The sequence below is a fragment of the Mobula birostris genome, chromosome X (assembly GCF_030028105.1).
Source record: "Mobula birostris isolate sMobBir1 chromosome X, sMobBir1.hap1, whole genome shotgun sequence".
Lineage (NCBI taxonomy): Eukaryota > Metazoa > Chordata > Chondrichthyes > Myliobatiformes > Myliobatidae > Mobula > Mobula birostris.
This window is the reverse complement of record NC_092402.1, coordinates 51,902,479-51,918,066: the sequence shown is the minus strand read 5'-3', so window position 1 is coordinate 51,918,066 and position 15,588 is coordinate 51,902,479. Positions and strand designations below refer to the sequence as shown.

The window sequence follows — 15,588 nt, the reverse complement described above, 5'->3', positions numbered from 1 at the left end:
TCACTCATTGTGTAACTGTACAGAGTCACTGTTTATTCAGGGTACGGGTCACTCACTGTGTAACTGTACAGAGTCACTGTTTATTCAGGGTGAGGGTGACTCACTGTGTCACTGTACAGAGTCACTGTTTATTCAGGGTGAGGGTCACTGTGTAACTGTACAGAGTCACTGTTTATTCAGTGTGAGGGTCACTGTGTAACTGTACAGAGTCATTGTTTATTCAGGGTGAGGGTCACTCATTGTATAACTGTACAGAGTCACTGTTTATTCAGGGTGAGGGTCACTCACTGTAACTGTACAGAGTCACTGTTTATTCAGGGTGAGGGTCACTGTGTAACTGTACAGAGTCACTTTTTATTCAGGGTGAGGGTCACTCACTGTGTAACTGTACAGAGTCACTGTTTATTCAGGGTGAGGGTCACTGTGTAAGTGTTCAGAGTCACTGTTTATTCAGGGTGAGGGTCACTGTGTAACTGTACAGAGTCACTGTTTATTCAGGGTGAGGGTCACTGTGTCACTGTACAGAGTCACTGTTTATTCAGGGTGAGGGTCACCCCCTGTGTAATTCTACAGAGTCACTGTTTATTCAGGGTGAGGGTCACTGTGTAACTTTAGAGTCACTGTTTATTCAGGGTGAGAGTCACTCACTGTGTAACTATACAGAGTCACTGTTTATTCAGTGTGAGGGTGACTCACTGTGTCACTGTACAGAGTCACTGTTTATTCAGGGTGAGGGTCACTGTGTAACTTTAGAGTCACTGTTTTCTCAGGGTTAGGGTTAGGGTTAGGGTGCGAGTCTGTGGTCAGTCGGCAAATTATCCCTCTAGTGTTTGTGGATCTCGTACTGGAGATGCAGTATCACTTCACCCTGCCACTTTGTTTTTGGCCCACGTTGTCATTACCTCGGTCCCTAAATTGCCTTTATTGGGATCTTCCTTCTCATTATCCTCCATTCTGGAGTTTAAGTTAAAATGGTGGAGTTATTGCTGATGGATAGTGTTTTGGATTTGGTGATTCTTTCATAGGGACTTGGTGCTGTGATCTGGGGGTTGTGTAATAGCTAATTGAGGGGTGTTATGGGGAGGGACAGGCCCGGGGCTAAAATTAGGTAATGGGGTTTGAGGATTCATGGCGAAGGGAGGTAGGGTGGCAAATGACATTGCCGGGGGGGGGGGGGGTGCGGTTGTGGGCCGTTGCAGTAGGGGAGAGGGCTGAAATAGGAGCTGAACTGCTGGTGATATTGGGTCAATTTGTCCCCTTGATGGGGAGAGTATTCAGGTTTATGGGTGTGTGTAGGAGGGTTGGAGATGTTAGGTTCCGGGATAGGGCAAAGGACTGTTACGTCAGCCCTTTTGTGGGGTGTGGCTTGGGTTATTTGGGGTGCTGTTCGGTTTAGTTTGGGTGCGCAGTCCATTGGAAGTTAGGGTTAGGGTGAAGGGTAGGGTTGGGGATGTTTGTGGGGTGGCATTGCGGGGGGGGGGGGGTGTTTCTGCAGTACCCTGCAGTAGGGGGGAGGGCTGAAACAGGAGCCGAACTGCTGGTGATATTGGGTGAATTTGGCCCCTTGATGGGGTGAGGGCTTGGGTTTATGGGGGTGTGGGAGGGTTGGAGATGTTAAGTTTGGGGTAGGGTAAAGGACTGTTACGTTGGCCTTTTTGTGGGGTGTGGTTTGGATTATTTGGGGTGCTGTCCATTGGAAGTTAGGGTTAGGGTGAAGGGTAGGGCTGGGGATGTTTGTAGGGTGGCATGGTACTGGTGACGTGGGGTGAACTTGGCTCCCTGGTTGGGAGAGGGTTCAGGTTTATGGGAGTGTGTAGGAGGGTTGGAGATGTTCGGATTAGGGGTATGGCTGGGAGGTGGGGCTGTGGGACCTTGCAGCGGTGGGAGTGGTTGAAAGAGCACCCGAGCTGATGGTGGGGTGGGGGCCGGTGTTACATAAACCCCCTTTTTGGGGGGAATGGCTTGGGTTATTTGGGATGCTGTCTGGTTTAGTTGGGGTGCGCAGTCCATTGGAAGTTAGGATTAGGGTGAATTAGAGGGTTGGGGATATTTATGGGGTGGCCTGGTACTGATGATGTGGGGAGAGGGCTGGGGTTTATGGGGGTGTGCTGAAGGATTGGAGGTATTAGGCTGAGGTGTATGGCTGGGTAGTGGGGCCACAGGACCTTGCGGTGTTGGGAGGGTTAGGGTTAGAGCACCCAAACCGATGGAGTAGTGGGGTGAACTTGGCCCTCTGGTGGAGAGAGGGCTCAGGTTTATGGGGGTGCATAGGATAGGTGAAGTTGTTATGTTTAGGGATATGGTTGAGGATTGTGCATGCAGGCTTCCCCATGGGGGGTGGGGAAAAAAGGAGCATGGGATCCAGTGTTAAGTAGGCCCCTTTGTGGGGGTGTGGCCAGGGTCCACTGGGGCGCCGTCCGGTTTAGTTGGGGTGTGTGGCCCTTTCAATGTTAGGATTTGGTTGGGGGGGGGGGGTAGAGCCGAGGGAGGTCCGCTGGGCGGCGGGAGGTATAACTGGTGGTGTGGGGGTGAGTTTGGCCCCCTGGCAAGAAGAGGAATTGTGTTTATGGGGGTATGAATATGTTAGGTTTCAGGGCAGGGCCATGTGCTGGGGATGCATTCTTCCCCATGGGGTGGGGGAAGCTAGGGGTTTGGGGCGAGTGCTGTGTCTGGTTCAAACTGGTCATTACGAGTCTATTCTTCCTAGTGGTTATCCCTTGCACAGTTATAATTTCTAACTTTATCCCTCTCTATTCCGTTTAGGTGTACTATTTGGGGAATTAGGTTCTGTTCTGGGGCCTAGCTGTTAGGCTCTATTTCCAAAGTAAGACGTACCTTTCTTACTTAATGGTCACCTGTCTTAATTTTGTTTCTGGGTGGGTGACTGAAGGGGATCCTCCGTTTCCTACCTACTCTAGTTTTCTCAATTTTTTAAATTATTGGGTGCAGTGTTGGCCCGCTAGTTGATATATTTTATTTTGCTGGCCTAGCTTTTTAGGCCTCATTTAGGCCGTTTGGGGAATACGTCTGTAGTGTTTCAATCAATCTCCTCTCTGCTCTTTTTCTTTGGAGGTTTGACCAGTTTATGTTGGTTTCCAGGCCCAGGATTGCTAAGGAGTACATTCCATGCTCCAGGAAGTGCCTACTGACTGGTCTGTTTTGGTTTCCTCTTGTGATATTACTGAGGTGTCCTGTGAGTCTGGTTCTCAAGCTGTTGCCTGTCTCCCCTATGTATATAATACGGCATTGTTTACACTGGATTGCATATACTACATTCTTTTGTTCGCAAGTTATCCTCTGCTCTATCTCGGCCCACTTTTCGGTAGCTCTGTTGTGTATGCTTTTTGAAATTCGCAGGCAAATGCGTGCCCTGCAGTTTCCCACCTTGCAGTTTGGCGCTGCTCGTACTTTGGTACTGACTAATACGTCTTTCAAGTTTCTACCCCTTCTGAAGGCTGAAACTGTGGTGTATTGTCCCAGTGTCCCCCCTTCCGCTTTTAGTTCTTCAAAGTGTGTTTTGACCGTCCTGTGGATATTCACTGCCATCCCACTGTATCCTGTTATCAAGGGTAGTTTCCGTGTTGTGTTGTCCTGTGGTCGGGGATTTGTGATATTTTTAAAAGGTCAGATTTGATGTGTTTGAGTCTCCGTCTGCTGTAGCCCGTGTCTAAGTGCAGAGAAGAGGATAGTAGTGGCCTGGTGGAAGTCCTCTGCCCTGGTGCAAATGTAGTGAAACTGGGTCAGCCGTCCTTTGACAATGCCTCTGAAGGTGTGTTTGGGATGGTGGCTCCCCCTGTGTAGGAGGGTGTGTGTGTCTCTGTGGTTTTAAAGAATACTTTGGTGACTAGTTTCTGGCTGCCATTTTCAGGTGCTAGTTTAAATACCGTAGTGTCCAGGAAGTCAATTTTCTCCCTATTTGTTGTGGCCTTAACCTTAATGGGTGGATGATGAGTGTTTAGGATTTGAATAAATTCCTCTAATTCTACCTCCGAGTGTGTCCACACTCCCCAGATGTCATCCAGGTATCTATAAAGACACATGGGTTTTTTGGGGCACTTTCGATAGACTGCTTCCTCCACTTTGCCGTGTATATATTGGCATAGGCTGGAGCAAACTTCTTTCCCATTGCTGTGCCTTTGACTTGTAAGTGGAATTCATCATTGAATTCAAAGTCATTTTTAATCAGGCTGAGGCGAAGGAGTTCTATCAAGGCCTCGTCTGGTCTCTCTAGCTGAGGGTTCTTCCATAGGATATCCCTCACCACCTCTATATTGATGTACAGGCTTTCGATGTTCATGGTGAAGAGTATGGCCTCAGGGGGCACTGACATGGAATTGACTATCCGGACGAAGTTGTACGTGTCCTTGATGTAGCTGGAGTGTTTCTGCCATAGTGGGTTAAGAAGGGCATCAATATACTCTGATATCCTATATGACTCACTGCTGCAGTCTGACACGATGGGCCGGCCGGGTGGTATTTCTCCTAGAACAGTCCACGAGTCTGGGTTCTTGTGTACTTTAGGGAGGATATAGAACCTTCTTGTTCATTGCTGTATCCCTGTCAGGTACTCCACTTGCTTCTCTTCGAGGTATCTAGTCCTTTCCAGTTTTCGCAAAATGTTCCGCTCCTAGTTTCTGTGTGTATTGCCCAGTATATGGGTTCCTTTAGTTTAGTGTAGTGCTCCGTGTTGTTTAATTGTCTGTGTGCCTCAAATAGGTATTGCTATTTGTCCATGATAACTATGCTGCTTGGGTTAGGGTGCAAGTCTGTGGTCAGTCGGCAAATTATCCCTCTAGTGTTTGTGGATCTCGTACTGGAGGTGCAGTATCACTTCACCCTGCCACTTTGTTTTTGGCCCACATTGTCATCATCTCGGTCCCCGAATTGCCTTTATTGGGATCTTCCTTCTCATTAACCTCCATTCTGGAGTTTAAGTTAAAATGGTGGAGTTATTGCTTATAGATAGTGTTTTAGATTTGGAGGTTGTTTTCTAGGGACTGGGTTCTGTGATCTGGGGGTTGTGTAATAGCTAATTGAGGGGTGTTATGGGGAGGGACAGGCCCGGGGGTAAAGTCAGGTAATGGGGGTTGAGGATTCATGGCGAAGGGAGGTAGGGTGGCAAATGACATTGCCGGGGGGGGGGGGGGTGTTGTGGGCCCTTGCAGTAGGGGGGAGGGCTGAAATAGGAGCTGAACTGCTGGTGATATTGGGTGAATTTATCCCCTTGATGGGGAGAGGGTTCAGGTTTATGGAAGTGTGTAGGAGGGTTGGAGGTGTTCGGATTAGGGGTATGGCTGGGAGGTGGGGCTGTGGGATCTTGCAGTGGAGGGAGTGATTGAAAGAGCACCCGGGCTGATGGTGGGGTGTGAGAGGGGACGGTGGGAGTCGGTGTTACATATTAGGGTTAGGGTTAGCACACTCTTTTGTGGGGTGTGGTTTGGGTTATTTGGAGTGCTGTCCAGTTTAGTTGGGGTGCACGGTCCATTGGGGGTTGGGGTTAGGGTCACTCACTGTGTAACTGTACAGAGTCACTGTTTATTCAGGGTGAGGGTCACTCGCTGTATAACTGTACAGAGAGACAGTCTATTCAGGGTGAGGGTCACTAACTGTGTAACTGTACAGAGTCACTGTTTATTCAGGGTGAGGGTCACTCACTGTGTACTGTACAGAATCATTGTTTTTTCAGGGTGAGGATCACTAACTGCGTAACTGTACAGTGTCACTTTTTCCATCCAGGGCGAGGGTCACTCTCTGGAACTCTACAGTTACTTCTTTAGGTTGAGTGTCACTGTTACTGGGCAGGCACTGTATGGGAGGGTCACTCACTTTAATTGCACAACCACTGTTTTTAAACCAAACAAATATTTATTTACAAGAAAAGACCCCGCATTTCCTTTCCAATCTTTTGTTCATAGACGATGGAGTGTTTAGCTTATCTATATTTCTAACACCAACCGCACTTTTGCCACTCCAACCTGCAGTGCGTCCCCTCTGCATGTACTCCTGTAGCCCCCAATGGGCCGGTCGCCAGCATTCCTCCATGGATGTCTCAATGTACTGGCAGACCAAAGGACATCTTTAACTCTCCACGTGGGTAACCCTGGTCCACAATGCCAACTCTGTGATCAATCCAAGGTTTTACCTGGGGCCCCGCACTGCCTGGCCATCATCTCTTGTGCTCTCAGCCTTCTTCATGGCTTTGGCAAAGGTTTCTGTTCAGCACACCAAACAGGGAAAGTGGGCAACCTTGTCTGACGCCAGACTTAATGGAGTTATCTTTTTCACGCCCATTGAATTGGACTGCATGGCAGATGTTTACATAAAGCAGTTAGATCCAATTACTGATTCATTGAACACTATTGCACAGTAAAGGCCCTTTAGCCCATGACATTGTGCCAACCTTTTATCTTTATCTTGCATCAATCTAATCCTTCCCTCCTACATAGCCCTCCATTTTCCATTATCCATATGCCTATATAAATACCCCAATGTATCCAACTTCCACCACCCCGGCAAGGCATTCCAGACTCACCACTCTAATAAACTTAACCCTGACATTCCCCCCACCCATATACTTTCCTCTAAACACCTTAAAATTATGTCCCCTTGTATTTGCCATTTCCACCCTGGGAAAAAGTCTGTCTCTCCACTCTGTCAATGTCTTTTATCGTCTTGTAATCTCTGTTAAGTCACCTCTCATGCTCCTTCGCTCTGAAGAGAAATGCCCAAGCTAGCTCAACTCATCCTCATAAGACACACTCTCTAATGCAGAAAGCATCCTGGTAAATCCCCTCTGCACCCTCTCTGAAACTTCCACATCACTCCTATTATGAAGCGACCAGAACTGAACCCAATATTCCCAGTGTGGTCCATCCAGAGTTTTAAGCAGCTACAACATTACCTCGCAGCTCTTGAACCCAATCCTCTGACCAATGAAGGCCACAACTTATGCAGCAACTTTGAGGGAGCTGTGGACATAAACCCCAAAGATCTCTGTTCCTCCATACTGCTACAAATCTTGCCATGAACTCTGCATTCTGCTTTCAAATTAAGCATTCTAAGATTAATCACTTCACTCTTCCCAGCTTGAACACAATCTGTCACTTCTCAGCCCAGCTTTGTATCCTGTCAATGTCCCACTGTAACCTACGATAACCTACACTATCTACTATCACCAACTTAGTAAACTCTGCAAACTTAGTAACTGACCCTTCCACTTCCTCATCTAATTTTCCAACCTCCAATCATCTGGTACTACTATTGCTGCCAGTGCAGATGTATAGATCATTCCTTCCCATGATAACCTGGGGAATATCCCATCCAGACCAGGGCATTTGTTTATCACCAAGTATTTTTCAAAAGTTTCAGCACATTCTCTTTCTTCATGTCAACGTGTTTGTAGCACATCAGCCTGTTTTCCACTGTCCTTACATTCATAAAGGACCCTCTCACTGGTGAATACTGAAGCAAAGTATTTAATAAGGACTTCACCTACCTCCTCCAACTCCAGGCATGTTTCCTCTACTATCCCTGATTGGTTCAACTGTCACTCTCGCCATCGAGCTGTTTTTCATGTATGTCTGGAACATCTTAGGGTTTTCCTTAATCCTACTCACCAAGGCCTTTTCAGTCTCCTAAGCTCATTCTTCAGCTCCTTCCTAGCTACTTTATAACTCTTGAGGGTTGCATGATCGTGGGTTCCTAAACCTTAAGTAAGCTTCTTTCTCCCTCTTGACAAGATGTTCCACATTTCTTGTCAACCATCGTTCCTTTGCCTTACCATCCTTTCCCTGCCTCAATGGGATAAATCCACCCAGAACCTCCAGCAAGTGCCCCCTAAACAACCTCCACATTTCCATTGTGTATTTCCCTGAGTACACCCATTCCCAATTTATGCTCCTCAGTTCCTGCCTAATAGCATCATAACTCCCCCTCCCTCAATTAAATACTTAACACATACCTTCTCTATAGCTGTAGCAAAGGTCAGGGAATTGTGGTCACCATCTCTGAAATGCTCATCCACCGAGAGAACTCGCAGCCGATCTAGTTCATTTCCTCGAACCAGATCCAGTATGGCCTCTCCTTTAATTTGCCAATAGACATACTGTGTCAGGAATTCTTCCTGGACACATATTGAGGAAGTTTAAGTCACCCATGAAAACAACCCTGTTATATTTTGCAGCTTTCCAAAACCTGTCTCCCTCTCTGTTCCTCCATCCCTAAAACCAATTTTGGAGAATACGTGTACGATACCTTGTCAAAGGCTTTCTCCCGGTCCAAGCTGACCAGGTAGGTATCAACTCCTCCACCCCACCGCCCCCAATACATAGGCCCAGAGAAGCACAGGCCAAGATCTTTCTGCCTGGTACTGCACAGGTTTAGTCCAGGTGGATCACCTGTCCCAGAGCAGACTTGAACCTGTTGGTGATGGCCTTGGTCATGATCACGTAGACTACATTCAACAGTGAAATGGCTTTCCAATTCCATACATCATCCATCTCCCCCTTCTGCTTGTAGAAGACGGCAATTATGCTCTTCCTCATGGAGACTAACATGCTGTCAGCAGGAAAACATAAGGTGAAGCACAACTTGAAGATGACAGCAGTCACATTGGTCACTCCAGCTCCAAGTAATAGTGTAATTGTTCGTTCTTTGCGTCTTTTTTTACGATAGCAAGACATCACTGGATATTAAGAACACCAGGTACTACAAGTCTACCTCACTAGCGAGTTGCTGGACAGCAGAGGAGCTCCGCAGCATGGGCTCATTGCGTTCCGTGTTGTCACCTGCTACGATCACCCAGGGGAGAGCCGTCGGAAGCGGTGGGCCAGGATACAAAAGCGCGGAAAGTGCTTTGGCGAGACTAAAGACGAAACCCTACAGGCCAGATCTCCCAGCAATTCTGCCTTCAAACATTCGACCGCAGGAAAATGAACTAGATTACCTGCGTCTGACACTGAATCAGCGCCAGCTGAAAGACCGCTGTGCGCTCATCCTGACGGAAACGTGCTTCCAGGACAACACCCCAAACAAGTGGATTTCTTCTCTTTTTGGACCGACAGAATCCCCATGATCTCTGGCGAGACTCATGGTGAAGGTGCATGCGTTTATGTTATTGAGAACTGGTGTGTGAACGCTTCTGTAGTGACGGCCCACTATGGTAGTATTCTTAAAGGTGAAGTGCAGGCCCCTCTATTTACTGAGGGAGTTCATTACTATTATGATTGTGACTGTACACACCCCCCTTCCCCCATGCTAATACTGAGGAGATGCCATTCCTGACCTGCAAACCACACACCCTGATGTTGCCGACTTTAACCATGCTAACTTAAAAACAGGCCTGCCTAATTCTATCAGCATGTTAACTTGGCTACCAAGGTTCAGAACATATTAGACCAGGTTGATACCAACATTCCTGGTGTGTATGAAACAACTCTGACCACTTATCTATCATGCTCAATCCTGCATACCAACAACTGATTTAAACCAGTTCAAAGGGAGATAAACAACTGGCCAGAAGGAGCAACCTCAGCGGTACAGGACTGTTTGGAAAACACGGACTGGAGTATGCTCAGGGAGTCGGCTACCTATATTAACACCAATGAGTATGAGAGACCTGTGGCTGGATACGTATTACCGTCATTAATCACATCTACGTGAGCGCAAATCAGGAGAGCTCCAGGCACGGCTGAGGGATCAGGATGCTGCCTTTAGATCAGGGGAGAAGGTGGCTCTCACAAAATACTGGAGGAACTCAGCAGGTCAGGCAGCATCATGGAAAAGAGTAAACAGTCGACGTTTTGGGCCGAGACCCTTCTTCAATCCTGATGAAGGGTCTCAGCCCGAAATGTCGACTGTACTATTTTCCCAGATGCTGCCTGACCTGCTGAGTTTCTCCCACATTTTGCGTGCGTTGCTTGGATTTCCAGCATCGGCAGATTTTCTCCTGTGTGTGATAAGACAGCTCTCGGGTCAGCAAGAGCTGCGCTTTCCCGCACTGTCAGAAAGGCAAAACAGGATTATTCACAGACAGCCATTTCTGTGACACCAGAGACACGGGGCATATGTGGCAGGGTATTCAGACCATAACAGACTACAAGTCCCCCACATGCACCAACAACAATGACACTTTCCCTCCTGACAGGCTGGGTGACTGGTCTTTTACCCTCAGTTTGTGCCAGTGAGGAAGAACACACCCATCTCTGAGGAGCAGGCCCTAGCTGATCTGGCCACAGCTGATGCGAGGAAGACCCTAGCCAGGGTCAGCCAACGTAAAGCTGTGGGGCCTGATAACACAGCTGTCGGGTGCTGAGGGACTGTGTAGCCCAGTTAAGAGGTTCTAACAGACATCTTCAACATCCCTCTGGAACAGTCCACTATCCCCACAGGCTTCAAGGCGACCACCATCATCCCGGGTGCACAAGACAGTAGCCTCAACGGAGGGAGATTGAAAATCTGGCTGAGTGGAGCCAGTCCTTATCGGTGGAGAGGGTCAGCAACTTTAAATTCCTCGGTGTTATCATTTCAAAGGATATGTGCTCTGTAGCATTGACCTCAACAATAATGTCATGCTTTGAGTGGCTGGTTATATATCACACTGAATCCCAACTTCCTGCTACATTGGACCCTTTCCAGTTTGCTTATCGCTCAAATCAGTCCACTAATGATGCCACAGTCTCCGTCCTGTCCCATCTAGAAAATGGTGTCTCATATATCAGGATGCTGTTTACTGACTTCAGCTTGGTACTCAGACCACAGGACCATAATATATAGGAACAGGGATCCCAGTAAGGTGGTGAAACATTGAAACAATTTTGACGCAACCTCTCAGCAAGAGGACATCACAATGAGACCTCCATCACGCAGCACAGAAACAGGCCCTTTAGCCCAACTGCTCTGAGCCAACCAAAACTCCGATCTAAGCCAGTCTCATTTGCCTGTGACAAAGCACAGGGCAAACACTATCTATAACTTTGCCGATGACACAACTGTTGTCAGCAGAATCTCAAATGAGGAGACGTACAGGAGTGTGATAGATCAAATTGATTTAGTGGTGTCAGTGTCACAACAACATCAATAAGACAAAGAAATTGACTGAGGACTTCCCCTTCCTGAAGTCCTCAGAGGGATCAGAAGTGGAAAGGTAGTACAAGAGTCTCAAGACCCACACTCAGGAACAGCTTCTCCTCTTCTGCCATCTGATTCCTGAATGGCCCACGAATGTGTGAACACTACCTTGTTATTTCTTTTTCCTTCCACCACTTACTTCTGTAATTTATAGTGATTTTCCATCTTTGCACTATATTACTGCCACAAAACAAAATACTTCATGTCATCTGACAAAGTGTTAATAAATCTCACTGATATTATCCCCAGGTCACTGACAAATATGCATGTGGATTTGAATTACTTCCAGTGTTCTCCATACACGGCACCTCCTGTAGTAAGGCACACCCCCATCACCCCTCCTGCTGTGCGGCCAAACCCCTTCCTGTCACTAAGAGGTACACATTTGCTTTGTCCCTGGCAGATCAACTCCACCAGCTTAAGTTTCACCTCACAAAACTTGATACAAGCCACCAATTAATTACTTCCACACAGATCACGAGGGGTGAGCCAGGCCCTCTGGATAATTACAAGACTTCAGACAAAAGCGAACGGAGCCCCAGCTTCTCAAATTCCACTTGTAAGGATCTGCCGTGTTTTCAAAACACAAGTTTAACGTCTAAATCTGACAAGAGGGAGTCGATAGACACATTGTTAGGTGACGTACCAGACAGATTTTTACAATCTTGCAGATTACCTGTGGGGTTAATCTGGCTCCCACTTGAAATGTCAGGTGTTGTTTGATCTGCTGAGTACTCTCTCTCCAGTGCAAAAGTGAGAACAAAAACTGGCCCTTCAGCCCACCAATGCCATGGTGAACATCAAGAACACATCTGCACCAATTGTGCCTTATTCTCCTCACATTGAGATGAATCCCTGCCAGATTCTGTCTCACACAGAGGCACATATATTTCCTCAGGAGGCTGAAGAAATTCAGAATGTCCCCTATATCACTCACCAATTTTTTAAAAAATCGATGCATCATTGGTACATTAAATGTTCTGCTGTGACTGCAAGAAGTCGCGGAGAGTTGAGGACGCAGCTCAGCACATCACGGAAACCAATCTCCCCTCCATGGACTCTGTCTACAGTTCTCACTGCCTCAGTAAAGCAGCAAGAATAATCAAAGACCCCACCCAAACCAGACACTCTCTCCTCCCACCTCTCCCATCAGGCAGAAGATACAAAAGCCTGAAAGTACGTTCCACCGGGCTCAAGGGCAGATTCTACCCTGCTGTTATAAAGACCCCACTCCTAATCCATTCCATCAAACCAAGGTCAAGGACCAGCTGGTACTTACAGACGTCTGCCGTTTCATCCGATCCGTCTGGACAGTCTTTCTCTCCATCGCACCTCCAGCCTTTTGATATACAGGTTATCCCGTCCTTGCACACAAACTGTTTGGGACTGCAAGTTTTCTGTGCTGGAGAGAGAAGGTGAGCAAACAGTCAAGGACCTGGACAATTCTCAACAATACCAACCCAGACAAAACAGCACAGGGAACCTATACACTTTAGATGTACTGCTGAAAGTGTTGCAGCCCCAGCACAGAGACGCAATCACAAGGAATGCGTCTCTACTTTCTCAGAAGGATCAGTCTGTCACTGAACACTTCTACAGATGTACGTGGGAAATGTCCTGTCTGTTAAGGTAATTCGATACACAGAAACATTAGAATCTGTGAAGGTAGTGGACTCTGCCCAAAACATCACAGGCACATCCCTCCCCATCATCGGTAGTATCTAAAGGAGGTGTTGCCTTAACAAAGCAACATCCATTAAAGATCCCCACCATCCGGGCCATGCCATCTTCTCACAGCTTCCATCAGGCAGGAGATAGAGGCCTTAAGTCCCACACCACCAGGTTCAGGAACAGCTACTTCCCTTCAACCAGTTGGTTCCCAAACCAACCAACACCGGATCCAGATTACTTCCTCAGTACAGCAACATGTGACCACTTTGCACTACAATGAACATTTCCTTTTGATTTTGCTCTAATAGTGTTCTTTCTTGGATAACATTGTATAATGTTTTTTTTTAATGAATGTTGTGTCTCTACATGGAAGTCGAATCTGGATAAACTCACTCAGAAACCGTATAAGTGTAAACCTTTATTCAAAGCCTCCGGGGCACCTCAGTTAGTCGCTCAAACAGGAACAGGCTGACTGTTCCTGCTCTGTCCACCAACTAACTGGCAGTTCCCTTTACAGAATAGATATAGTTGCTCAGATACTCCCACACATACCAAACTGGAGCCGGCCTTACCTTTGTGCAGTACAGAGGGGCAAATTGCAGAATAGATATAGTGGCCACATACACAGGGCAGGCTGGAACAGTCTTATCTATGTGCATGACTGCACAAAGAGACAAGGACCTTGAAGCACTAACTGCAAGAAATATGGCTCAGCATGGCTTAGCACATCTGTTGATCATCATCGGTTTCTTACATAAAAGCAGGCTGCTATTGTTTAATTGACCATGTTAACCCTTTACATACTTTATCATCTAATAGCTTTCCATTGCACCTGTGCACAATGTACTTGTGTATGTGAAACTAAACAATACATTTACTTCAACAGATTTTAAAAGGAAATTATAAAGTGGGAATGTTCCCACTGGTGAAAGAGTCTCAAACAAGGGGACAGTTACAGGATTAGGGGGTGGGTTGGGTCATTTAACCCCAAGCTCTGGGGCCAACTTCCCAGATGGCGGGGAATGTCTGGAATTCTCTTCCACCTCCCCCCCCCCCATGAGAGGGATGAAGGCCTAGTCACAGGGGAAGTTAAAGAGTCCTCGCCCAGTCACGTAGATGCCATGGCCAAAAATGCTCATCAGTACCTCTACTTCCTCAGGAGGCTGAGGAAGTTCTACATGACCTCATTAACCCTCACAAATTTACTTTTTACAGATCTGGCCAAGGACTCATCTCCACCTACCTGCTTTTTCCCCATAACCCTTAATTCCCCTATGCAAAAAATTACTTAAATATATTTACTGAGGTAGCCTCCACTGCTTCATTGGGCAGAGAATTCCACAGATTCACCACTCTCTGGGAAAGGTAGTTCCTCCTCATCTCCATCCTAAATCTACTCCCCCAAATCTTGAGACTATGTCCCCTAGTTCTCACCTACCAGTGGAAACAACTTTCTTGCCTCTATCTTATCTATCCTTTCCATAATTTTATATGTTTCTATAAGATTTCCTCTCATTCTTCTAAATCCCAGTGAGTACAGTCCCAGGCAACTCAACCTCTCCTCATTGTCTAAACCCCTCTTCTCTGGAATCAACCTGGTGAACCTCCTATCACTGAAACCAGACGAAAGATATACAAGGACCTCTTGTACACTGGAGATGGATTCTCAATCTCCCAATATATCTTACCTTGACAATTGCACCTTATCGTCTGCCTGCACTTTCTCTGTAACTGTGACACTTTATTCTGCATTATTATTTTTTTACCCCTGTTCTATCGTAATGTACTAATGTGATGAAATGATCTGCATGCATGATATGCAAAGTGTTCTTCACCTGTTGGGGGAGGGTGAGGAAATTAATGGTCAAAAGATGAAAACCAAGAACTGTAGCACAGAAGGACCTGGGCAGATCAGCCAGATTTGCATTACGAGGTGGGACAGGTTTGATGGGCCAAGTGGCCTTCTATTTCCATGCAGGGATGGAAAAACACAATGTGCCAAAGCCTCTTGCGGAGTAAACAAAGCAATAGGGCTATCAAAATTCTGGACACAAACTCGAAGTATCCAGCTCAGTAAGTCCTCTGACCTCATTAACCAGTGGCACACAGGCTGCATTGTAATAAAGCGTGCTGGATAACCGATCTGTGAGAACAATGCACGTTTAGTCACAGACCACGGGGGACGGGGTAGAGACGCTTCCCTCGGGCATGAGGTGGTCCATGTAAGGAGTGAGGCCCAGCCCACAACACCTGAGGAAAGGTTCCTTGGATTGAACCTGACTCGGCTGCAAGTGAGAGACAGGACAAGGGGAGGTTGTCTGGAAAAAGGAGCTCCGGGCTGGGGCTGGCTTCCCTAGAGCAAAGGAGGCTGAGGAGTGACATGACTGAAGTCTATAGGATTATGAAGGACATGGATAAAGTGGACAATCAACAGTCTTTTCCAAGGGTAGGGGAAGGTAGAACAGCACAGAACAGAAACAGGCCCTTCAGCCCACCAGTTGTGCCAAATTAATTAAGCTGGCAATTAAACACCAAACCAAACAAACCCATTCTGCTTATACAATATCCACATTCATCCATACTCTGCATATCCATGTGCTTATCCAAGAGCATCTTAAACACCTCTATCATATTTTTCTCCACCACCACCCCTGGCAGTGCATTCCAGGCACCCATCACCGTAAAACATGCCCTGCACATTCCTTTTTAACTCTTCCCCCCTCACCTTAAAGGCATGCCTTCTGCTATTACACTTTTCCACCCCGGGTGGGGGAGAGAAGGCACTACCTG

At 47.0% G+C, this 15,588-nt stretch overlaps 1 protein-coding gene across 1 annotated transcript in view; it reads right to left on the bottom strand.

Annotated features, from left to right (window-relative positions):
• The window catches only part of LOC140191511 (low-density lipoprotein receptor-related protein 1-like), a 293,778-nt gene that overhangs the window by 250,079 nt on the left and 28,111 nt on the right, over positions 1-15,588 (bottom strand). The window contains exon 2 of the mRNA XM_072248962.1: positions 12,407-12,529. Within this exon, the coding sequence (XP_072105063.1) occupies positions 12,407-12,529 (123 nt within the window). The remainder of the gene's footprint in view (positions 1-12,406; positions 12,530-15,588) is intronic.